The 25,909-nt window shown below is 36.9% G+C and overlaps 1 protein-coding gene across 4 annotated transcripts in view; it reads left to right on the top strand.

The window, feature by feature from the left end:
• The window catches only part of LOC112642782 (importin subunit alpha-8-like), a 110,505-nt gene that overhangs the window by 62,078 nt on the left and 22,518 nt on the right, over positions 1-25,909 (top strand). For 3 of the 4 annotated variants that reach the window (XR_004807013.2, XM_049097257.1, XM_025420601.3), the window contains exon 4: positions 12,248-12,460. Coding sequence is in view for 1 of the 4 variants with exons in the window: in XM_025420600.3 (XP_025276385.3) it covers positions 25,767-25,791 (25 nt within the window). In the remaining 3 variants the exon portion in view is untranslated. Of the gene's footprint in view, positions 1-12,247; positions 12,461-24,347; positions 25,792-25,909 lie in introns of those variants that run through there. The other variant, XM_025420600.3, reaches the window with a different exon arrangement.

The following is a 25,909-nucleotide window of genomic DNA, read 5'->3' as shown; positions in this document are numbered from 1 at the left end:
GTTCCATAGCTTGTTATCATAGCAGCAACTCCTCCTCATTTTGTTAAGACTTAATAACTTAGTCTATTTAAGTCAGTTGACACAGCTGTTGTGTTTGGAACAGCTAGTTTGGTAAGGTTGTAAAAGGTACCCAGAAATTTATTAGAAGCTGCCTGAGACACAAATCACCCTGTCTGCCCTTAGCTAGTGTCTGTAACCCACATATTTACACTCCCACTATATTTTCCCCTGAGCCACAATATTTCACTTAGTACTTTATGTCTGTGGTTGGCCTTTTTGACTATAGTCCATCCCTGGGAACCATCTTTCTTAGCTAATGTCACATGGACACATAGCCCTCTCATAAACATTAAAGAATAAGCAGGTGTCTTGTTACGTGGTATTTCTTACTTACTGTTAGAGAAGGTCTGAGCTCTCTCTCATATGCTGATTAAACAGATTTATTATCAGATCAGATCATTGCCTGTTCTGTTTTTAAAAGGTTATACATCATTTTTCCTCTTTCAGAAAATTCCTAAATAAATAGGAGTGTTAACCTCAGATTCCTATGTATTTATTAAATTTGGTGGAGCTTAACAAGGATGGCATAGCTTTAAGCTGACAATGTAGCACTGGTTATAAATTATAGATGAAGATTGAACAGAGATACAGGGCTTCAGTAGAACTTTTAACCTATGCTTATAAATGTGATGGTATTGGCTCTCTTATAAAAGACATTTTCTTATGAGAATACAATAGAGAGGTGCCAATTATCCAAAGGGTACTTTTTTGCTGCTGTTGTTTGCAGTGCTTGAATCACTGACTGGAATTAGTAACTATCTTATCTTAGAGATTCATGGAGTTCCAGTGGAGACTCTGTTATTAATGAACCCTTCATTCAAGTTAGAGACTAAACAAGACTTTCAATTTCAGATCTTGTTTCTTAAGGAAACTTGTGTACCCCTTGATATATTTCACATCAGGAAGTGGAAATTGGAGAATGTATATATTCCCACACATGGCATGAGCTTTTAAAATATATAGACAAAAATAAATCTTATTAAGATTGGATTCCTTAGGGGCACCTGGATGGCTTGGTCAGTTATGTGTCTGCCTTTAGCTCAGGTCATGATCTCCAGGTTCTGGGATCAAGCCTTGCGTTAGGCTTCCTGCTCAGCAGAGAGTCTGCTTTTCAATCTCAATCTCTCTCTCTCTCTCTGCCCCTCCCCACTGCTCATTCTCACTCTCTCTCTCTCTCTCTCAAACAAATAAATAAAATCTTAAAAAAAAAAAAAAAAGACTGGATACCTTAGAGTAGCCTGCTTGGGTAACTCTATAGTCAAATAGGACCCACTCAGACCAAATGTCTGTGATTGGAGTAGAATTTACTACTCTCTAGTTCCATTCAAATTCACATGGTGCTGAGGGTTCCCTTTTGATAATCTGCTTTTCTGGGTGTCATAAACTTATTAGTTTATTGGGATGTCCTCAAGAGGCAGTTCACAAGGAATTCAGCATGGTTTGGGCTTGAGTGGATAGCCATCCATTAGATGCTTCAAGGATGATGTATAAGCCTTTATCAATGGCAGATTCTCAGTCTATAGCTTTTCAGCTTGGTTTATATGTGGTTTGGATTAGAATTGTATTGCTGGTTGATGAGGATTGGCTCAGCCTCCATTTGATTATCTGGTATTAGTTACCATGTTGTTCTTTCAAGTCCATTTTTCTTATTTCCTCAAAAAGTCCATTTCCTTATTTCCTCCTTCAAGTCCTTATTTCTTATTTACTCCTACCAGTATTTTCCTCTCAATCCCAGCCCAAGGGATCCTGGGAGAGAGACAGACAGACAGACAGACATTGAGAGAGAGAGAGAGAGAGAAGATTAACCTGGAATTGGAGAGAGGATTGTTTTTTGCTCTTTTCTTTCCAGTTTATTATTAGGACATGAAGTCTGTACCTTGCTCTTCATTCTTGCTATAAATTTTCTGTAAGTATAGGGTCCAAGAAGTGCAGAAAACTTAAAAAAGCCATAAAGTTTAATATTCTGAGATGCTATTTTACTACATACTTCAATATTACAATGCCTGAAAGGATTCCTTAACTTGAGGTTTTATTAAGATATCAAAAATAATTGTTGGAGCAACTAAACCTAGATTGTCAAAAGAATTTTGTAGAGGCTTTTCAGGGTTTCTAGCATCCCTAACAAGCTGGTAAGAACACAACTTGTTTGGCTTAAAGAAGAGTTTAGGTTAGGATCCTATTCCTGTTGTTCTGTATGGCTTTGGGAGATCTCATCTAGATTCTGAGTCCTTTATTACTGATTCCAGTCTTGTGCATTTGCTCAAAGTTTACTCTTAAGCACTGAGCCTTCATCAACTCATTTCTACAGGATGTTTTGCCTCTATCTGTAATATTCTACCAGAAGTGGCAATGGGTATGCAATACTACATTCCTCTTCTTTTTTTTCCACATTCCTCTTCTAATGAGATTGGTATCAGTGTCTATGTCCTCCTTAGCAGATGAATTCTTTTTGAAGGATCAGATCTTTGTGTCTCATTGTGTTGATGTGAGACAAGTTTTAGAGCTTTTTTTGGTGGCAGTCCATTTCTTCTTAGAGTCCCTCATATGGGCAGTGCCATAGATATTTTGAGTAACAGCTTTAAAAATCTGGACAAAAAAAAAAGGTCCTTAAATATTCAATGTCCACTATATAATTGGATCTGGTCTTGGGTATTTAATTTTAAGAGGATGTTTTGAGGATTAAAAAAAAAGAAAAGGATGTGACTATTTTGCCAACATCTTTGAATGGAAGCAGCTTGCCATAGCTACCTCCTCTTATATTAATATTACACATCACCTAAGTGGCAGTGGTGAATATATTTTACCAGGTATGCTGAATTTCACCTAAAAGAAATGCTGGTAATCTTTTTACACATAAGTCAGAATATAACATATTCTTGTTTATATATGTTTTATATGTACATTGACTAACTTTTTACTACATCTGTTTCCTTAATTTGATCAATGTTCAGTGTTTACTTGAATAATGTTGATGGAGATAGTAAATAGGTTTTTAAAATTAACAGTATTTGAAGTTTTACGTAGAGAAAAGACTAGCCTACTTTAAAAAAAAGACTAAATAAAAATTGTGTCCAAGTGAAAAAAAAAGTCTCCTGGACAACAGTGGCTTGGCACATTAGTGTTTCCTCACTTCATTTCCACTTTTCCATTACATTTTCTCTGCCAAGTTGGGCTTCAGTTGGGGCTGAGAAGTTAGTTGTCTTGGCTCCTTCTTGATATCTACACTTTAGATGTTATTTCCTACAGATGAGGGTTAACTTTCTTCTACTCTTCTCCCTTGCATGTATCACATATTTGCCTATTTCCCATTTCTTCATCCTCTAATATAGATATATAGTTATTTTAGTAGCATCAATATCCAATAGTTACATGATTATGGTTATGTAAATTTTATTCCCATTTCTCTGAGCCATGATAACATTTACTTCTCTGCACAATTTTTATTTTCCTGGGAATTAATAGTGTTCATGTTTATAAATTTGAGTTTTTTCTTTTTAAAATATTTTTTCCTTTTTTTAATTTTATTTATTTATTTATTTTTTTGAGAGAGAGAGAGAGCATATGTGCGTGAGCAGGGCAGGGGTGGTGGGGAAGAGGGAGAGAATCTTAAGCAGGTTCCACACCCAGTGAGGAGCTGCACATCGGGCTTGATCTCATGACTCTGAGATCATGACCTGAACCAAAATAAAGAGTTGGACGCTTAACTGATTGAGCCACCCAGGTTCCCCTAAAGATATTTTAAAAGTAATCTCTACACTCAGTGAGGGATTCAGACTCACAACCCCAAGATCAAAAGGCACATGCTATACTGACTGATCCAGCCAGGTGCCCCTGTTGAGTTTTTTCTATGCTTATATCAGGAGTCAGCAAACTCTGGGTCATGGGCCAAATATAGCCTGCTACCTGTTTTTGTAAGTCAATTTTATTTGAAACATAGCCTTGCCTATTTGTTTACATATTGTTTATGTCTGCTATACCATACCCCACAACAGCAAAGTAAAGTAGTGTAACAGAGATTCTATGGCTTGAAAAGCCTAAAATATTTACTAACTGGCCCTTTACAGGAAAGTTTGCCTATGTTTGGTTTATATAATTCAATCTCAAACTGTGCAAATTTTCAAAATACTCAGAAACATTGGGTATTCAATTGACTTCATTTCTTGGGACAATCTTTTCTGGAGTTTTCTGACTTGGTGTTTGACCTCTCGATCTTGAGTGGTTACCCCTGGTTTGGTACACAGTTGTCAGTCTGGTGGCACCCTTTATCCTGAAACTGGGAATTCCCTTAGCTCTCTTCTGTGTCAGAATCATGTCTTATTTTTTCTCAAAATATTCTTTTTTTTAAAGATTATTTATGAGAGAGAGAGAGAGAGAGGCAGACATATTTTTTATTATTTATTTATTTATTTATTTATTTTATTTATTTATTTATGACAGTCACACACACACACACACACAGAGAGAGAGAGAGAGAGAGAGAGAGAGAGAGATAGGCAGAGACACAGGCAGAGGGAGAAGCAGGCTCCATGCACCGGGAGCCCGACTTGGGATTCGATCCCGGGTCTCCAGGATCGCGCCCTGGGCCAAAGGCAGGTGCCAAACCGCTGCGCCACCCAGGGATCCCCCAGAGACATAGACAGAGAGAGAAGCAGGCTCTTGAAAGGAGCCCGATGCAGGACTCAATCCCAAATCCTGGAACACACCCTGAGCTGAAGGTAGATGCTCAATCACTGAGCCACCCAGACATCCCTTCTCAAAATATTCTTGTTACTCTTTCATTTTAATGGAACACACTCTCAGTTTTTGAGCCCTTATATGTCTGAAGATGCTTTTTATATTACCTTCATATTTGACTAATAGTTTGGCTGGGGGTAAAGTTCTAGGTTGGAGATCATTTTCTTCTGATTTGGAAGCCATTGTTCCTTTATCTTCTAGTTTCCAGTATTGTTGTTAAGGTGTCTAAAGCCATTCTTATTCCACGTTCTTTATACATGACTTAAAAAAGGAATCTCTTGGGACGCCTGGGTAGCTCAGTGATTAAGTATCTGCCTTCAGCTCAGAGCATGATCCCGGGATCCTGGGAGTTAAGACATTTAACTTAGGTATGTGTAAGCATCTTACATTACCAGAGTTGTAAATTTGGGGTTTATGTTATTTGACTTTGTAGTATTACTACTTTTCTTCATTTTAAAAAAAGATTTTATTTATTTATTCATGAGAGACACAGAGAGGCAGAGACACAGGCAAAGGGAGAAGCAAGCTCCCGGTGGTGAGCCCGATGTGAGACTTGATCCCAGGATCCCAGGATCACAACCCCAGCCAAAGGCAGGCGCTCAACCACTGAGCCACCTAAGTGTCCCCTTTTCTTTGTTTTTTAATTGAAGTATACTTAATATACAATGTTATATTAGTTTCAGATGTGCAACATAGTGATTTGACAATTCTATACATTACTCAGTGCTCACCAGGATAGCTGTAGATAATGTCTGTCACTATACAAAGTTATTACAATATTACTGAGTATATCCCTTAGGTTGTATTTTCCTTTTTCTGTTAATGTATTTTATTTTACTTTTGATTATTTTTTATTTGAATTCAATTAATTAACATATAATGTATTATTAATTTTGGAGATGGAGTTCAGTGATTCATCAGTCTTATATAATACCCAATGTGGGTTGCATCATGTGCCCTCCTAATGTCCATCACCCACTTGCCCCATCCTCCCATCCCCCTCCTTTCCAGCAACCCTCAGTTAGTTTCCTATGATTAAGAGTCTCTTATGGTTTGTCTCTCTCTCTGATTTAGTCTTGGTTTATTTTTTCCTCCTTTCTCCTATGATCCTGTTTTGTTTCTTAAATTCCACATATAAGTGAGATCATATGATAATTGTCTTTTTCTGATTAACTTCTTTCTCTTAGCATAATATCCTCTAGTTCCATCCATGTTGTTGCAAATAATCCATTGTGTGTGTGTGTGTGTGTATATATATATATATATATATAATCTATTTTATATATATATTATAATCCATCCATGTCGTTGCAAATAATCCATTGTATGTATATATATATAATCTATTTTATATATATATAATCCATATATATAAAATCTATTTTATATATATATATATATATATATATATATATATATATATATATCACATCTTTTTTATCCATTCATCTGTCATGGACATCTGGGTTCTTTCCATAGTTTGGCTGTTGTGGACATTGCTGCTATAAACACTGGGGTGCAGGTGCTCCTTCAGATCACTACATTTGTATCTTTGGGGTAAATCCATAGTAGTGCAATTGCTGGGTCATAGGGTAGCTCTATTTTCAACTTTTTTTTTTTTTTTTTTTCAACTTTTTGAGGATCACTACATTTGTATCTTTGGGGTAAATCCATAGTAGTGCAATTGCTGGGTCATAGGGTAGCTCTATTTTCAACTTTTTTTTTTTTTTTTTTTCAACTTTTTGAGGATCCTCCATACTGTTTTCCAGAGTGGCTGCGCCAGCTTGCATTCCCACCAACAGTGTAAGAGGGTTCCCCTTTCTCTGCATCCTCACCAGCATCTGTCGTTTCTTGACTTGTTAATTTTAGCCATTGTGTAGGTTCTACTTTTCATCCCTGTGATTTACTTATTTTATAACTGGAAGGTAGTTTGGAACCTCTTAATCTCCTTCACCTATTTCACTTATGCCCTTCTGGCAACCACCGATTTGTTCTCTATATTTAAGAATCTGTTTCAGTTCTGTTTGTTCATTTGTTTTGTTTTTTAGATTCTACATATAAGTGAAATCATATGATATTTGTCTTTCTCTGTCTGACTTATTTCACTTAGCATTATATCCTCTAGGTCCATCCATGTTATTGCCAATGGCAGATTTTATTCTTTTTTTATGGCCGAATAATGTTCTGTTGTATAGATATACCAAATCTTTATCCATTCATCTATTGATAGATAATTCAGTTGCTTCCATCTTGACTATTGTAAATAATGCTGCGATAACCATAGAGGTGCATATGTCTTTTTGGATTAATGTTTTCATTCTCCTTGGGAAAAATACCCAGCAGTACATTTACTGGATCATATGATATTTTTATTTTTAAGTTTTTCAGGACTCTCCATAATGTTTTCCACAATGGTTGTGCCAATTTACATTCCCCCAATATGTGCAAGAATTCTCTTTTCTCTACATCCTCAGCAACACTTGTTATTTCTTGTATTTTTCATACTAGCAATTCTGACTGGTGTGAAGTGTTGTCTCATTTTGGCTTTGACTTGCATTTCCCTGATGATTGGTGATATTGAATATCCTTTCATGTGTTACTGGCCATCTATATGTCTTCTTTGGGAAAATGTCTGTTTAGGTCCTCTGCCCATTTTTAAATTGGATTGATTTTTTTTGGTGTTGGGTTGTATAAGTTCTTTATACATTTTGTATATTACCCCTTATTGGATATATCATTTTCAAATATCTTTTCCCATTCACTGAGTTGCCTTTACTGTGCAAAAACTTTTACTTTTGATGTAGTCCCAATAGTTTATTTTTGCTTTTGTTTTCCTTGCCTTAGGAGATATATATAGAAAAATGTTGCTATGGATGATGTCAGAGAATTACTGCTGTGTTGTCTTCAAAAATTTTTGTGGTTTCAGGTCTCACATTTAGGTCTTTAATCCATTTTGAGTTTATTTTTTTGTATGGTGTAAGAAAGCAGTCCAGTTTTGTTCTTTTGCATGCAGCAGTCTAGTTTTTCCAGCACTATTTATTGAAGAGACCATCTTTCCCCCATTATATACTTGCCTTTTTTGTCATAGATTAATTGACCATATAATCATGGGTTTATTTCTAAGCTTTCTATCCTATTTTGTTATCTGTGTCTGTTTTTGTGACAGTACCATACCATTTTGGTTACTGTAGCTTTATGGTATAGTTTGGTATCTAGGATACAACTGTGACACCTACAGTTTTGTTTTTCTCTCTGAAGATTACTTTGGCTATTTGAGATTATGTATGGTTCCATACAATTTTAAGATTATTTGTTCTGGTTCTGTGAAAAATACTGCCTGTGTTTTGACAGAGATTATATTGAATCTGTAGATTTCTTTGGCTAGTATGGACATTTTAATATTATTAATTCTTCCAATTCATGAGCATGGCATATCTTTGCATTTATTTGTATCATCTTCAATTTTTTTCATCAGTGTCTTATAGTTTTCAGAGTATAGATCTTTTACCTCCTTAATTAAATGCATTCCTGGGATGCCTGGGTAGCTCAGTGGTTGAGCATCTGCCTTTGGCTCAAGACGTGATCTCAGGGTCCTGGGATCGAGTCGTGCATTAGGTTTCCTACAGGGAGCCTGCTTCTCCTCCACCTCCTCTGCCTATGTCTCTGCCTCTCTGTGTCTCTCACAAATAAAGAAATAGAATCTTAAAAAAAATTAAATGCATTCCTAGATAGTTTGTTCTTTTGGGTGTAATAGTAAATGGAATTGTTTTCTTAATTTTTATTTCTGCTAACTCACTATTAGTGTATAGAAGTACAACAGATTTCTATATATTAATTTTGTAGCCCATAACTTTATTGAATTCATTTATTAGTTCTAATAATTTTTTTGTTGGGAGTCCAGAGTTTTTTATATATAGTATAATGTATTCTGCAAATAGTGAGAGTTTACTTCTTTACTAATTTGGATATCTTTCTTTCTTTTTTTTTTAAGTTTTTATTCACATTCCAGTTAGTTAACATACAGTGTAATATTAGTTTCAGGTGTACAATATAGTGATTAAACACTTTCATAAAACACCCAGTGCTCATCACAAATGCACTCCTTAATCCCCAGCACCTATTTCACCCATCCCTCATCCACCTCCCCTCTGATAACCATCACTTTGTTCTCTATAGTTAAGAGTCTGTTTCTTGGGGCACCTGGCTGGCTCAGTTGGTAGAGCATGAGATTCTTGATCTTCAGGTCATGAGTTTGAGCATCACATTGGGTGTAGAGATTATAAATAAATAAACTTTAAAAAAAAGTCTGTTTCTTGGTTTGCCTCCCTCTCAAAGAAGATTTTCTCTTTGCTTATTTGTTTTGTTTCTTAAATTACACGTATAAGTGAAATCATATGGTATTTGTCTTTCTCTGATTTATTTTGCTTAGCATAATACTTTCTAGCTCCATCCATATCATTGTAAATGGTAGGATCTCATTCTTTTTTATGGCTGAGTAATATTTCGCCGTGTGTATATGTATGTGTATGTATATACATGTATGAGGATGTATGTATAGGTTGTGTGTGTGTGTGTGTGTATATATATATATATATATACACACACCACCTCTTCTTTATCCATTCATCATCCAATGGATATTTGGACTGTTTCCATAATTTGGCTATTGTAGATAATAAACATCAGGGTACATGTATCTCTTTAAGTTAGTATTTTTATATTCTTTGGGTAAATACCTAATAGTGCAATTACTGGATCATAGGGTAGGTCTATTTTTAACTTTTTGAGGAACTTCCATACTGTTTTTCAGAGTGGCTGTACCAGTTTGTATTCCTACCAACAGTGTAGGAGGGTTCTCCTTTCTTCACATCCTTGCCAGCATCTGTTGTTTCTTGTATTGTTCATTTTAGCCATTCTGACAGGTGTGAGATGATATCTCATTATAATTTCTATTTGCATTTCCCTGATGATAAGTGATATTGAGTATCTTTTCTTATGTCTCTTAGCCATTTTCCTGTCTTACTTGAAAAAATGTGTATTCGCATCTTCTGCCCATTTTTAAATTGAATTGTTCATTTTTTGGGTTTTGAGTTATATAAGTTCTTATATATTCTGATACCTTTTATCAGATATATTAGTTGCAAATATCTTCTCCCATTCTATAGATTGCCTTTTAGTTTTGTTGATTATTTCCTTTCCTGTGTAGAAGCGTTTTATTTTGATGAAATCCCAATAGTTTATTTTTGCTTTTGTTTCCCTTGCCTCAGGAGACATATCTAGAAAAATGTTGCTATGGCTGATGTCAGAGATTTCATGTGCTCTCTTCTAGGATTTTTATGGTTTCAAATGTCACGTTTAGGTCTTTCATCCATTTTGAATTTATTTTTGTGTATGGTATAAGAAATTGGTCAAGTTTTATTCTTTTGCTTGTTGTTACCCAGTTTTCCCAACACCATTTGTTGAAGAGACAGTCTTCATGTGGCCTTCTGTGACTAGTTTCTTTTGCTTACCATATTTTCTAAGTTCATCAATGTTGTACCATATATCAGTACTTCATTCCTTTTGTAAGGCTGAATAGTATTCCATTGTATGTATATACTACATTTTGTTTACCCATTTATCTGTTGATTGACATTAGCATTTTTCTGACCTTTTGATATGAATAGTGCTGCTATGCACATTCATGTATCTGTTTTGAGTCCTTGTTTTTTTCCCTTTGGATATATGCCTAGAAGTGAAATTGTGGTCATATAGTAATTCTATGTCTAATTCATTGAAGAACTGCTGAAAAGTGTCACCATATTACATTCCCATCAATAATGGTATGAGAGTTCCAATTTTTCCATATCCTCATCAACATTTGTTATTTTCTGTTTTATAAAAATAATTATAGCTACTCTACAAGTGATTTGAAACTTTATTATAAATTCTTATCCCTCCTTGGGGCCTGTTTGTAACTCTTCATTGTATATTTTCTGGGACAGTTTTGAGTTTGGTCATTGCTGCACTGAGGGCACTTGTTCTCTAGGCAGGAATGGGGGGGCTCTCTGTGATTTCTGGTTGATGCTAACAGTGCCCTCTGACCATCTGCACTATGTTGTCTGGGTGTGCCAGACTTGGAGTGTTACTGTTGATTGCTGTAGACAGTTTTTATCTTTGCATGGAAAATTTACAGGTTTATGGCTAGAGTGAAGACTATTCCTGGAGATATTTTTAACACATCCAAATAACTCTATGATGTCAACAAATATAGGATACGTAATTATTAATACTGTTTTTTTTTTTTTTTTTTATTGGTGTTCAATTTACTAACATACAGAATAACACCCAGTGCCCGTCACCCACTCACTCCCACCCCATTAATACTGTTTTGATGTTAGAGGGTATAGTTGTAGTAACTACTCTTCTACTAAAAAGAAGCAATGTCTTCTACTGTTAGAAAATTGTTTTAGATTGCAGTATTTTGGCTAGTTTAAGAGTTTTACTGTTTATTTTATGGTAACATTTTCTTCTCTGAGAGACAAATTTACATAATAAGATATATAAGGGATTGTATTAAACTGTAACGTTTAAGTACTTTGTTACATTGTTATGTACAGGCTTAAGATCCTAACCTGAATTTTTGAATAAACATAAAAAAGAGGGTTTTTTTTAGTTCAACTGGGGTAACCAAGGCTACAATATTTATGCCACCTTTTCAACTGTCACAGTCTGCTTTCATAATCCAGAGGAGGTCTTTGAATTAAGTACAAAGATCCATAGATAAATATAGAAAGACAGAGGTCCATTCTATTACTTAACAGTCTCCCTCAGGATGCGAATTAGATGCTTAGATCATTCAGTTAAAAAAAAAAAAAAAAAACCAAAACCCAAATACAACTTATTGATTGGTTAGGATGTGGGTTAAGTCTAAGGCTGCTATTTACTTTATCCTGTGCTTCTCCAAAGAAGCCCATTAAATAGAAACACAAATGTATGGAAACACTTTAACCCTACCTGATAATATACTATTTTAAAAGAAATTCTAGCTTTCTCAAAGAGAAACATTTATTACTATTATAAAGCATCTCAAAAGATATCACATAGTCTTCAAAGTGCTAATAGTCTATCTAACTGGGACCGAAACCATTAGTTGAATAAGAAAATTAATGAAAGAGTGGTAGAGAATAAAAGGCAAAGAAAACCTATATCTCATAGTTTTTAGTACATAAACATTGGATTTTAAGAAATGTTATTGTACAAAAAAGGAAAAAAAGGAACACTATTGTACAATGACCTGCATAGTAGGCTTTCAAAAAGTGTTTGTAGAATTAATTTGAATAAAGTAGGAAAGATAAAATGCTATAAATTGAACTGACCTAAAATATTTAACCTTAAGAAATAATCCAAAGAGAAATCTGTGTTTGTTGTTATCCTCAAAGGAGTTCATTTTTTCTCTTTACTTGTCATTCAGTACCTCCACATGCCAGGCACCACGCTGAAGCAATGAGGTGAGATGATGAACAGACAGGGAATGAGAAGAATGTAAACAGAGATGTACAGTCATAGAAGTCCATACAAAGGTCAGGAGCATTCAGGAGGAACAAAGAAGAGGAAGACATTATCTGTCAATGGTGATGTAGTTGAGGAAATTAACAAAGGCAATGACTCGAGCTCAATTTTGAAGGTAAATACTGGTTATCAGGAAGACAATGTGCAAAGAAATTTTGAGTGGCAGAACAGCGTGGGCTAATCTAGAGTCAGAAACAACACAATGTGCTCAGGAAATAGTTTGGCACTGGTGATTCTAAAAGTGTAAGGAATGAGAAGGAATAGTGAAACATGAGTCTGGAGAGATATTCAAGGCCTGGGTCATGGAGTCTTTATATTTTATGATAAGGAGCTTGCAATTTATTCAGCAGGCGCTGACTGGCCTTTCATTTGCTTTAAACGGAGGATTGACAATTGAGATTTGGGTTTTGCTAAGATTTTATGTGGAGCAGCGTTTCTCCTAGGACCACACACAAAATCTTCTTTACACGCAAAATCTTCTTTACTCGTATGTGGAATTTAAGAAACAAAACAGATGAACATAGGGAAAGGGAAGGAAAAATAAAATAAAAACAGGGAGGCAAACCATAAGAGACTCTTAACTATAGGAAACAAACTGATGCTTGCTGGAGGGGAGGTGGGTGACGGAATGGGGTAATTGGGTGATGGACATCAAGGAGGGCATGTGATATAATGAGCACTGAGTGTTATATGCAACTGGTGAATCACTAAATTCTACCCCCGAAATTAATAATACACTATATGTTAACTAAGTTGAATTTAAATTAAAAATTAAAAAAAATAAATTAAAACTTTTTTAAATCTTCTGCAGCACTTGTTAAAAATTCAGAGCTCTGAACTATGCTCCAGATCCATTGAATCAGACTTTTGGCATGAGAGTGTGGGGGAGGGGATCAGCATGTTCAACTGGCTTCCAAAAAGATTCCCTTGCACCCTGCAGTTTCAAGCTCACCGCCCTCTAGGGTAGGATTGAGGGAGTGGGCAAGGCAGAGTGCAGGGAGATCATCTAAGAGGTGATATGATACTCCAGGTGAGAATGTTTGAGGTGGCTGAACTGGGGATAGAAGGATGACAAGAAAATGATGAACTTGAAAGGTATTTTAGAGATAAAATCAAATGCAGTTGGTGATTAGACTTAGTGAAGAGGAAGATCCAAGTCAGGTTTTTGTCTTTTCTTTTTTTTTTTTTTTTTTAAGATTTTATTTATTTATTCATGACAGTCACACAGAGAGAGAGAGGCAGAGACATAGGCAGAGGGAGAAGCAGGCTCCATGCAGGGAGCCCGATGTGGGATTCGATCCCGGGTCTCCAGGATCGCGCCCTGGGCCAAAGGCAGGCGCCAAACCGCTGCGCCACCCAGGGATCCCAGGTTTTTGTCTTAACTGGGTCATGTACCAATTGTAATTATTGATGTTTAATAAATCATAATTTTTCCTTGAACTATATGATTTTAAAATTTCATGCATCTCTAAATTTGATTTATTTTCCCTTTTCAGGCCAATTCATTGTTTTATTGTTGTTGAGTTTTATAGTAGAAATAAATGGAAAAATTGTGAATTTGTTAAATATGTTAGAGTCACCTTATCAGGAAAATATTTATTCATTTAGTTGTATCTCCAAAGTACCTAGTTGCTCCTGTGAATAAAATGAACAAACAACTTTATTTCTGATACTTCTGAGGGAATTTATACTTATAAAATGTAAAGTCTAATCTGTCTCACAACCAAAGCCATTAGAACCATGAACAATGAGCTGAAGACACAGTGCATTTAGTAGATTGATCTTGCAAGTCAGGCAAAAATCAACAAAACTGTTAAGTATGTACATTTGTCTCTGTCACTGTCCCTTTTTAAAAGCTATTTTATTTATTTGAGAGAGAGAGAGAGAGATCACACAGAGGGAGAAGGAGAAGCAGACTCCCCGCTGAGCAGGAAGCCCAATGTAGGGTTCAATCCCAGGATCTCAAGACCACGACCTGAGCTTAACCGACTGAGCGAGCCATCCAGGTGCCCCCATCCCTTTTTTTTATCTCTTCCTTTCTAGTCCTATCCTGAAGAAGAGATTCCTTACATATTACTTGTGCCTATTGTTACTCTTATTAACTAATGTGCTGACAGGTAAGAACCAAAGCTATAATTCTTTTAGGAGTTTGGCAGGGATTATAGTGTTCACCCATCCCTCTACCTCCCCATGTTTCCCTGTCACCTGTGGAATTAGGCTGGCCACTGAATTCTGGCCCACAGAATTTAAGTGGAAATGATATACTTCACTTGTAGACCTCCTTGATGTGCATGCTGTGAATCTAAAACATCCTTTACCGTCCATCTCTCATCCTTTACCATCCGTGCTCTCCTTATCTCATCCCTGGTTCCCTTAAAGGACTCTAGATATCTGCATTAGACTTTGCTTGAGCAAGAAATACTTTTATTATGTCAAGTCACTGAGATTCTAGTTTATTCTGAGGCATAGCATTGTCTATTCTGATCAATGCATAGATTATTTTTAATTTCATAGTTGACTATTAAGGGTATTTCAGTTACAGATGAATGAAACTAATGATTAAATGACAGTTACCAGGATGACTTCCTTGGGATAAAAGGGAATTCTTTTCCTACAACCTTAAATCACATCATGAAGACTGCTCTCCTTGAGCCCTAAGAATATTGTATTGACATTAGAATTTGTCTCTTACTACTTTGGTCCTGCTCACATCATGTGTCAGCTTTTTAAAATTAAAATGGGGTGATTAATACTCATGTAATAGAATTATTATGGGGATTAAAAGACATGCCATATGTAAAATGTCTAGACCAGCGCCTAGCACGTAGCAGGTGCCAAAGCCATCCTGGGAGAGCATCATAGATGCAATCCCCATAATTAACTTTGTAAATTTCTGATGTGATTCACAGATGGGTGTTATTTACATTAGTGACATTTACTAGTTTTTAAATTCTTATTTAAAAACTTGCACTCTCCAAATTCCAGTGTCAAGGGGGTTTGACTGCCCTGCCCAAGTTGATACATGGATAAGTGCCCAAGTAAATAACTATTGTTATTTCCTGTTGCTCTTCAAAAGGAGGCAAGGGCAACACTGCCATCGTGAGAATGATTATTCTCCAGGCTTGGGCTGAATCTCTATGGCTTTGGCTATTAGCTGGACTATGGTGTGCAACTGATTGGATTGATGCCAAGCTGACTGATTTGTTCTAAAGGCTAGAAAAACTGGACTGAGCTGTGGGTATAATAACCATGTGTTCTAATCACGTTTATCCTCAACTTGTTTCTTTCCGTTAACAATAGCAGGAAGAGTGTTGGTGGGGGTGGTGTGATGGATTTCAAAAGACCTGTGATCAGAATGCCATAGTTCCCAGCTTTACTACTGTGTGACCATGAAAACTTACTTAACCTTCCCAGCTTTATTTCCTCACCTTTGAAATGAGAGCTGGGAGTAAAGGATCTTTAGGAATCCTTTCTCTAATCTAGCACGACCCAAATGTAATTGAAGTTCCACATGGCTCAGTCTCAGTGCAAGAATGAATTCAAAGTAGTATGGCACCCAAAAAGTAACTAGAGTTCTTAAAAAATATTTTTTTTACTTTCTCAATAAACTGCTAAAGTGGGGTATGCTTTTTTCTGGGAGGGTATTTTTTTTTAATACCTTTATTGAGATAAAATTCATGTACCATACCACTCACCCATTTTATTCATACCATTCAGATTAGATTTTAGTATGTGGTATGCTTTCTTAATATAAAAAATCTCTCTACTTCACTGTAATCCTCATTCCCTTCCACATGTACATCAGGGCCTCTCCAAAACTCTGGATCTATAACTGACACCTCATGAATTCCCAGCATCCATTCTACTTGATTCTCTGGTGTCTCCTCCTGCGTTCTCCTCTTAGAACCTCTCTTACAGTACTTTAATACAAAGGTCAACTGGGACTTGTTTGTTTTCTATTTTTATCTCCATCTGCTCATTATTTAGATTCTGAGCAACAAAGGAGAGTCCAAGAACAACCTGGACAGGTGAGAAATTTTTCGCTTTAGACATAAGAGGAGGATGTGGGGTTTGGAGAGAAGACCGTGAAGGTTTATGCTGAAATAGTCCTCTCCCTATTGCACTACGGGCACACCATGGCTTGTTCCTCTCTGCCTCTAGTCAGCTCTGCCATAGTACATAAATGGAAGTACAGTGTTCTTCCGGAAGGACTAGAGTTTTAGGGCTTAAGGTGTTGAATTAATTTCTCATAGATTGACACAGATTCCATTTGTCTTGTTTGTGCTGTAAAATTGTAAGGCTGTACTTGCATTGCTTTTCACCTGTATTTGAAGGAAATGAGGCTCTTGATAGCATCTCTTCTATGATGCGGGTGTGTCCATGCAGGACAGGCCTGCCCTTGCCTGCTGCAGCAGGTCTCTGCCCAATAAGGCCACACCAGGCTTCTCAGCATTTTGGGAAGTCATCTTCAGGCAGTGTAAAAATTTCAATGTGACCCAGTTTATTCAGTATGTTGTTTTACTGAATTTCATACTGATGAAAATCAATTAAAGAATAAATATTTATTAAGTACCTGCTGTGTTCAAAATACGCCGTAAGTATTCTGTGTAATGCATGGTCCCTAGCCTCATGCAGTTTTAAAATGGAGAAGTGCATCTAAGCACATTGAACATTATCATATTAGGTCTGAAAAGAAGCTTATCTTTTAGGACAAATTTGAATTTTTTTAAAGGAAAAATATTTTTGTGATAGATTAATAATGCATTGTTTTTTGGAAACAAATCTTTTTTTTTAAAACTTCATTTATTTGGTGGGGAGGGGGTGCACACAAGCGAAGGGAATACAGAGGCAGAGGGAGAAGCAGACTCCCTGCTGAGCAGGGGTCCTGCCTTGGGGCTGATCTCAGGACCCTGGGATAATGACCTGAGCTGAAGGCAGATGCTTAACCAACTGAGCCACTCAAGAAAGAACCCCAATAATGCGTTGTTTATTGTAAAATTTTTTGTAGCATGCAGAAGTATAAAGGAGAAAATATAAAGGATGAGAAATTCTGCTTCCTAGAAATAACTACTGTTAGACTTTTGATGAACATTCTTCCAGCCATCTTGCTATGCATACACACACACACACATATATTATACATACATAATTTTACATAAATGGATTTATAATATACTTACTATTTGTAACCTGCTTTTCTTCTCAGAAATATGTCAGGAACTGTTTTCTTTATCAGTAAATGAACATCATTGTTCTTAATTATAGCAGAGCGTTCAATTGTATTACCATAATTTAATCCCCTATTGATGGAAATTTAAATTATTTCCAGTTTTTAAAATGTTACAGACAATTATTACATATGTGTCCAATTATGCCCTTAGCATAAATTCTCTGGAAGTAGAATTGCTTGATTAGAAAATATGAGCATTTAAACTTTTGATACATAATACCACGCTTCCCTGAAAAACAAAGCCCCTTGTTTGAGATGCCATCTTCACCTTTGTCCACTCTGGAGGGCCCTCAGATGGAACAAATTTTTGGCCTCTTGTGTGTCTTTGTTAAGGACATTCTCTTCTACAGTTGGGGGCAAGAAGTTTCTGAAGCATTGGGAATTAATGTGACCTCTAACTAATAAATGACACGAATTGATGAATCATGCCCCAGGTTTTTTGCCCCTTGGTGTGACTATTCTGAAGGTGTTTGGAGGAATTCAGTCCATTGCCTATCCAGTACCCTGCTCATTAACCCACTTATTTGCTTTCTTCACTTACTGCCTCACTTCTCCACTTCTTGCTTGGCTTCCTGGGACTTGTACTTAAATCTTAGCCTCAGAGTCTGTTTCAGAGGGAACCCAAAATAAGACATTCTTCGTATTACAGCTGAAAAGTATGGTAAGCAGAATATGCCCCCACCAAAGTTGTCTGTGTCTTACTCTCTGGAGGCTGTGAAATGTTATCTTATATAGCAAAATGAACCTTGTAGATTTAACCACATATTTAGAACCTTGAGATAGGAAATTATCCTGGATTATCTAAATGGCCCCATTGCAATGCAATGGTCCTTCAAAGTGAAGGAGGGAGGGAGAAGAGAGTGAGAAGGAAATGTGAATAATAGATGCAGTGGTACTTGCTTTGAAGATAGGGAAAGAGGGCCTTGAGCCAAGAATTATGGGCAGCTCTAGAAGCTGGAAAAGGTAAGGAAATGGATTCTCCCCTAGAGCCTCAGGAAAGGAACCTGCCCTGCTGACACCTTGATTTTAGCCCAGTAAAACTTGTGTTGGACCTCTAACCTAAAGAACTGTAAAATAATAAATTTGTGCAAAGTTTGTAGTAATATGATATAGTCGCAACAGAAAACTAATATAAGAAATTAATACAAGGCAACTTATGCCAGAAACATCATATGGTACTTATTATTCCAAAAGAGGGGTATGAACAATGAGGCTCAGAGAAGGAAGGAATCATGAAATGTGTTCCTTCCTCTTGAATGCTGTCATTGTTGCTTGTGGGTGAGTTTAGAGTAGATGACTCAATGACCACTAAATATATACTTGTGGCCAGAAACTCTCCCAACAAGCTGAGGGTTTGTGTGTATTTTAATTTACTTGAAAATTCTGTCAGGCTTTAAAAAAATGTAGTATGTATTAAAATTACTTGGGAAAATAAAACTTCAAAAAAAAGATCATCTGGGGAATTAGTTAAAAATGCAGCTTCTTGGATCTCATTCGCCAGAGGTTTTGAGTCAAAGGTCTGGAATAAGGCCCAGGAATTTGCATTTAAAACTAGGTTATTCTGGTGCACCTGAGTGGCTCAGTTGGTTAAGTAGTTAAGCATCTGACTTTTGATTTCAGCTCAGGTCACAATCTTAGGGTTGTGACAATAAGCCCTGCCTTGGGCTCCACATTGAGAGCCTGCTTAGGATTCTTTCTTTTCTTCTACTTCTGCCTCCCTGCTGCCCTTGTACTATCTCTCTCTCTCAAAACAAACAAACAAACAAACAAACAACAACCAACCAACCAAACAAAAACCAAGGGACACCTGGGTGACTCAGTCAATTAAATGTCTAACTTTTAGTTTTAGCTCAGGTCATGATCTCAGAGTCATGAGATCAAGCCCTGCATTAGGCTCTGTGCTCAATGTGGAGTTTGCTTGAGATTCTTTCTCCCCCTCTGCCCCTCCTCTACCTTGCACTCTCTCTTTCTAAAATAAACAAATAAAATCTTTACAAAGATTTTACACCCCCCCCCCCCAAAACAGGTTATTCTGACACATGTTGCTTTAGGGATTCTCTTACTAAAAACCTCTGCTCCTTGATGGCTAGGGATGGGGTTGCCATGGCACCTACTTTGTCAAGCAGGTTGTATATATAGATAAGATCAGAAAAGAAGGAAATCACTAGAAATTACTATTGTATCATGTGCAGAAATCCTATTTTAGTTTCTATTTGAGGGAATCAGTCACAATAGTAATTAGAGTGAACTGAAGCTTGATTTTAATAGATGTAGGTGAACTATGTCACTAGAGACAGAGTATCTGGACCCTTGGACCCCTGAAGATCCTTTGATCTTAATGGTTGCAGTAACATTTCCTCATTTAGCTAATGGGCATATCATTTCCAGATGACCTTGGAGAGCCAGGGCACTTCAGCTCTTATTCACTGGAAGAAGCACGCTCAAACATTTGGATCATGCTAAGGATTGCAGATGTGCTGTGCTGAAGGGTGTCTTGGATCTTGTCCAATGAGGGCTGTTGGAGGTCACCAGAAAAGAATGCTTACATTTGCCTCATGCCTGTTTGAAGGAGGGTCTATGCTTGTCTAGCTCCGTGCAGCTCTCTGAAATGTCAGAAGATAAGAAATGCCTCTCAGCACGAAGGCTTCCAGACACATATGTGACAAGAAATTTGGCATGAGCTTTACAAGTGTCAGATGTCTAGGATAAAGCAATATGGGTGTAGTATTTCTAGTGCTATTTTGGTGCCTTGTGCATGAGCCTGCAGCATTAGAAAAACTGCTTTTCAGCTTTGGGTGATAGCCTTACTGGCGCTCAGTGTGCATGTCTGAAAGTACAGTTGGGTCACAAAGTAGTGACGGGCATCAGCAAGTCACCTACAATCATGGTACCAAGATTGGAGGGAATGCTCTTAAGGGACCCAGGCATTCTATAGCCTATTATAACTGGTAACAGCCATAGAACCTCTCATCAGATGGTGCTGTATAAGCATTAATCAACTCTTGCAACACTCGTGTGAAGTTGGTAAACACTCTTGTCCTTGTTTTTCATATAGGGAACTAAAGCATGGAGAGGTCTAACAGACAAGGTCATAGACTTAGCTGATTTGCTTTTCTTATTGTTTAATGATATCAGGTGAATGATTTCAGAATGAATTTCCCTTTATATAATTCAGGGAATATGTCTCCTGGCGAGAGAGCATTTTTGGCAGTTGTGACTTGCTGAAAGACTTGAAGTTCCCAGTCTGGCTGTTCATTGGTTAGGAGCAAATGCCTGGGGCACTTGGCTTAACAACTGTCATAAATGGTGAGAAAAAATGTGTAAGAAAAAACAAAATATGGTAATGTAGCGAGGTTGTTACGGCAATAATATCCAAATAGGAATATTGTATATAAAGTCTGAATATTACTCCCTTCTCACCCAAGATATTTGACGCTGACTGGATCCTCTTTTAATTTTGTTTCTATTTATTTATTTTTCGGAAGACCATTGGTAAACTGTGGACACCATAGTTTCAGAAGGTCAAGAAGAACTTAAAGTGGAAAGTCCCTTGAAAGATTCAAATGTGGAAAAAGAAAACCTGTGAGAAAATATAAAGGCGTTGCTATTAACTTGGATAAAGAACGTTGATAAAGAATTATGTGGTTCTCTAACATATCACAAAGTATTATTTTGTAGAAGGAAATTTAATTCTCTAATTCTCTTAATTGATAACAAAACTTGAAAAGTGGGTTTATTCCAGAGCATGAGGTGTTTAAGGAGTCATAAGAAATAATTTTCTGATGTTGAGAATGATTAAAAACCAAAACAAACTACACAAAAAGGAGCTTGCCCCTTCCTGAAGGTCCTTTGTAAGTAGGCTAAATCAGCAAGGCATGATGGTGTTTCCAATACCCTAAATGGTCTGCCTGGTAATGACAAGAGTCAGTTTTTTTTTTTCCTTTGAACTTTTTACTTGAAAATAAGTTTAGACTTACAGAAGAGTTGTAAAATTAGTACAATGAGTTCCTATATATCCTTTACCCAGCTTCTCCTAATGTTAACATTTTATACAACCATGGTACAATTATCAAAACTAAGAAATTAACATCATTACAAAGCGGGAGTGGGAACTTTTGAAGAGGAGACAGGATGGGCCTATGGACATCCACAAATCCTTCAACACAACTCATTTTTATTTGTTTGATATATTGGAATTCCACATGAGACCTTAAACAAATGGTTTTATTGCAAAAACTTTTAAAACCATAATCTAGAAATAGGAGTAGTTAGACTGACCCCTAAGGTATAATTGTGTTTGGTAGATATTTGTTGATATAACTCAATGGTACATATACTTTTTGCTGTTTCTTTGTCTCTTCTGGTTTGTCCTGAAAAATAATTCCTGGTCCATAGTCTATGCTTAATTAATACTTGTTCTTTGGATCAAATTGGTATGTTTATCCTTTATTTGTTTCTTCACATGGCTTGCTCCTAATTCAAATATCTGCTCAGGCCTTTTCTGACCATCCTAACTAAAATAACACTCCCTTCCTCTTTCTTTCTACCCTGTGCTATTTTTCCTTTTTATTCAGGGTGCTTTTCACTACCTAAAAGATGATTTGTCTCTTAATATGTTTGTTAGAAGTATATGGTCTGTGTCCTACTAAGAGTAAGCTCCCGAATGATTACTTTATCTTGTTTTTATTGGACCCTTATGCCTAGAATGATATCTGGTACCTGGGACTTTACAGGAACACTTACTAACAGAGTGAATGAATGAACACAGACGTTATCACCTATACTTTAAAGATAGAATTAGTTAACTTCAGGAAGGTTCACTTAATTATTTTTTTAAATTTATGATTTGTATATATAAAAACAGTTTGACTATTTTTTTCCAAAGATTTTTATCTATTTGAGAGAGAGAGAGTGGAGAGGGGAGGGAGGAAAGGGCAGAGGGGGAGGGAGAAAGAGTCTTAAGCAGACTCTTGCTGAGCACAGAGCCTGATGTGGGACTTGATCTCACGACCATGACCCTGAGATGATAACCTGAGGCAAACCAAGAGTTAGATGCCCGATGGACTGCACTACCCAGGCACCCCTGGTTTATAAACTTCCTTATGGGCTTTCACTGATGTTGGAAAATTATTCCTTATTTTAATTTCAAATAGTGATACTGTAGCTGGTGATGTTGTAGGCATATTTTTGAAAGAAAAAGGATAAATTATATGAAATTCCTTGAGCTCTAAGAAAGATAATAACTACACTCAGGATCATTGTATTGTCATTATTAATTAGTGTTATGCAGAAGCGAAAGAATCACACAGCCTATCAGTGTCATGGGAATCATACTACTCACTAGTTTAATAGGAACTCAAATCCCAGTAAATGAATTAAAACCATTCAAAATATTATGCATGTGGACATCCCACAGTAAGACGGATGGGCCATTTCTTAAGGCCAGCATTATTTTTACACAAAGAAGGGTTAAAATATTCTTGTAATCTGTCTTTGATGTTGGAAAACAGTAATGAGTCAAGAATGTGGGCAGCCTCTAGAAGGCAAGAAAATGGATTCTCCACTAAATCATCCAGAAAGGAGTGCAGGTTTTGCCTAGTGAGACCCATCTTTGACTTTTGGGCTTCAGACCTATAAGATAATAGGTTTATGTTATTTTAAGCCACCAAGTTTGTTATAGTTTGTTACAGTAATGATAGAAAACTAATATACCAACTTTCATTTAACCCCTCCACAATCTGATCCCACTCACCCTACCCAACTTTATCTTCCTTTCCTATTCAACTGCTGTTTTTCTGCTCCAGTGAGATCAGTTTCCTCTCTCCACATACATTATGCTCATTAATACTCCCTAGCTGTTTGCCCTTATGGAGGTTTCTATGAAAGGGAAATAATTTCTCCCTCTTGCTGAATGAATTTGTGTGGATATGGTTTCTTTGTCTCATAAATTGCAAGATAAAACTTGATTATCTGACTCTTCTGATGCCCAGATATTAAAAGATTTCACCGGAATGAATTAAATTTCTGCCATGTGCCAGCACTGATGTCATGAAAATGAGAAAGATTGGGGGGAACCTGGGTGGCTCATCTGGTTAAGGTCTGTGTTCAGCTCAGGTCATGATCCTAGGGACCTGGGATTGAGCCCTGCATCAGGGTCCCTGCTCAGCAGGGAGCCTGCTTTTCCCTCTCCCTCTGCTACTTCCCCTACTTGTGCTTTCTCTCTCTCAAATAAATAAATAAAATCTTTAAAAAAGAGAAAATGAGGAAGATTAAAAGATGTCCACTGACTGATAAAGAAGTTGTGGCATATATAAACAATGTAGTATTACTTGGCCATGAAAAAGAACAAAATCTTGGGGCACCTGGGTAGCTCAGTTGTTTAAGCATCTAACTCTGTTTTCCTCTCAGGTCATGATGTCAGGGATATGGGATGAGCTCTTTGTGGGGCCCTGTGCTGGGTGTAGATCCTGCTTAAGATTCTCTCTCTCCTTCTCTCTGCCCCTCCCTCACTGCTCATGTGCTTGTGTGCTCTCTTTCTCTCATGTGATTTCACTCATATGTGGAATTTAAGAAACAAAACAGGTGAATATAGGGAAAGGGGAAAAAAGAGAGGGGGGGAAGCAAATCATAAGAGACTTTTAACTATAGAGAACAAACTGAGGGTTGATGGAGGGAGGTGGGTGGGGGAGGGGTTAAATGGGTGCTGGGGATTAAGGAGGACCCTTATTGTGATGAGCACTGGGTATTGTATGTAAGTGAAGAATCACTAAATTCTATACCTGAAGCCAATTTTACTGTATATGTTAACTAACTAGAATTTAAATAGAAACTTGAAATAAAAAAATCCACTTTTGCAGACACACACATTCACAGGTTGAAAAGATATACACAGAACCAGTTACAAAGCAATATGCCATACACTCCAACTGAAATATGTTTAGAGTACTGAAAGAATGCAGGGAAAGGAATGACTGACTGCTTAATGGGGGCAGGCATAAGGATCGCAGGTGGGGTTTAGGCAAGACTTCTCAGATAAGGGGATATATGGGCTGATTCATGAACGATGAAGCACCAAAAATATCCAAGGACTCTGCTTCATTTATAGCATAGGCATATTCTATAAGTCTCAGAAAAGTTTTAAGATTTTTTGCTTTGCCTTTGAAAATAATAGTTGGCAAGATCTAACTACAGTACAGAATAAAGATGGTAACAGGACCCACAGAGACAGATCTGGAACCCTGGCATGTTTTCAGAGGGCACCAATATAGCCTAGCCAATGCAGCAGTCCCTGAATCACTGTGTATGCAGGCATATCAAGATTAACATGACCAAATGAAGTGATTCCAGAAACATTAACATACTGATTGCAGTTAAGTGCATTGCTTGTTCAACAATTCTTTAATACACTAAAAAATATTTAAAGTAATGGGGGACCAAAAACATTTCTTATTCATGATATTACAAAAATATATTCCTCATGTCTTCAACTAATAGTTCTATATTTATGATTCTCAAATAAGTCTATCTCTGGTTGCTAATTTTCACTTTTACTCGAATTCTGGATTGAAAACCTCTTACAGGACTTTTCAAGTTAGAAATTCTGTCATCATGTCAGCGTTTATATGTCCAAAACCAGATTGGTGCTATCCAAGAACCCCAGTAATCTCTCTCCAAATCTCAATTTCTGTTATCAATGTTATAGTCCTCAAGATTTTCTGAATTGAGAACAAATTATAGCAGAAAAAATTCTGGAGTAGTAGTCAGGATTTGGGGGTTTAGTTTAGATTTTGCTGCTTACACTTAAATAATTTTGATTGATTCACATAACCTTAGGGATCTGTTTCCTCATGTGCAAAATGAAGGGCTTGGGCTGGTAGCTAGATGACTCATTCGTTTAGTTGACAAACGTGTTTTCAGCATGTACTGATGTGTCAGTCAGTCATTAATAGAGCCTAGTGTGGGGATATGAGGTTGGCTGAGCTAGGCACAAATCCTTACATCACAGACCTTTTCTCTAAATGTCTCCTGTATCAGTCTTTCACTAAGCCCTACTGATTTTGTTCTCACAGTATACCTTCTTTCTTTGTGTCTCCTGCTGCTATCACTTTAGTCAGAGAGAGTGCTCATTGCCTCATGCTGAGGTGCCTGCTGGGGCCTCCTCCCTGTCTTTCTCGTCTCTCCGCACTAAGCCATGCTATGTGGTGCACTCTTAGCAGGTAACCCCCCTCCTCAAGAATCTAATGCTTCTAATTGTCTCTTATAAATGATGCCCAATTTTTAAGACTGTGGTCAAGGGTCTTCTGCAGTCAGTCCTCACCTCAGGTCTAATTTTAT

The sequence above is a fragment of the Canis lupus genome, chromosome 19 (genome assembly GCF_003254725.2).
Source record: "Canis lupus dingo isolate Sandy chromosome 19, ASM325472v2, whole genome shotgun sequence".
In the NCBI taxonomy this organism is placed as follows: Eukaryota; Metazoa; Chordata; class Mammalia; order Carnivora; family Canidae; genus Canis; species Canis lupus.
This window is presented reverse-complemented; position numbering and strand designations above follow the sequence as displayed.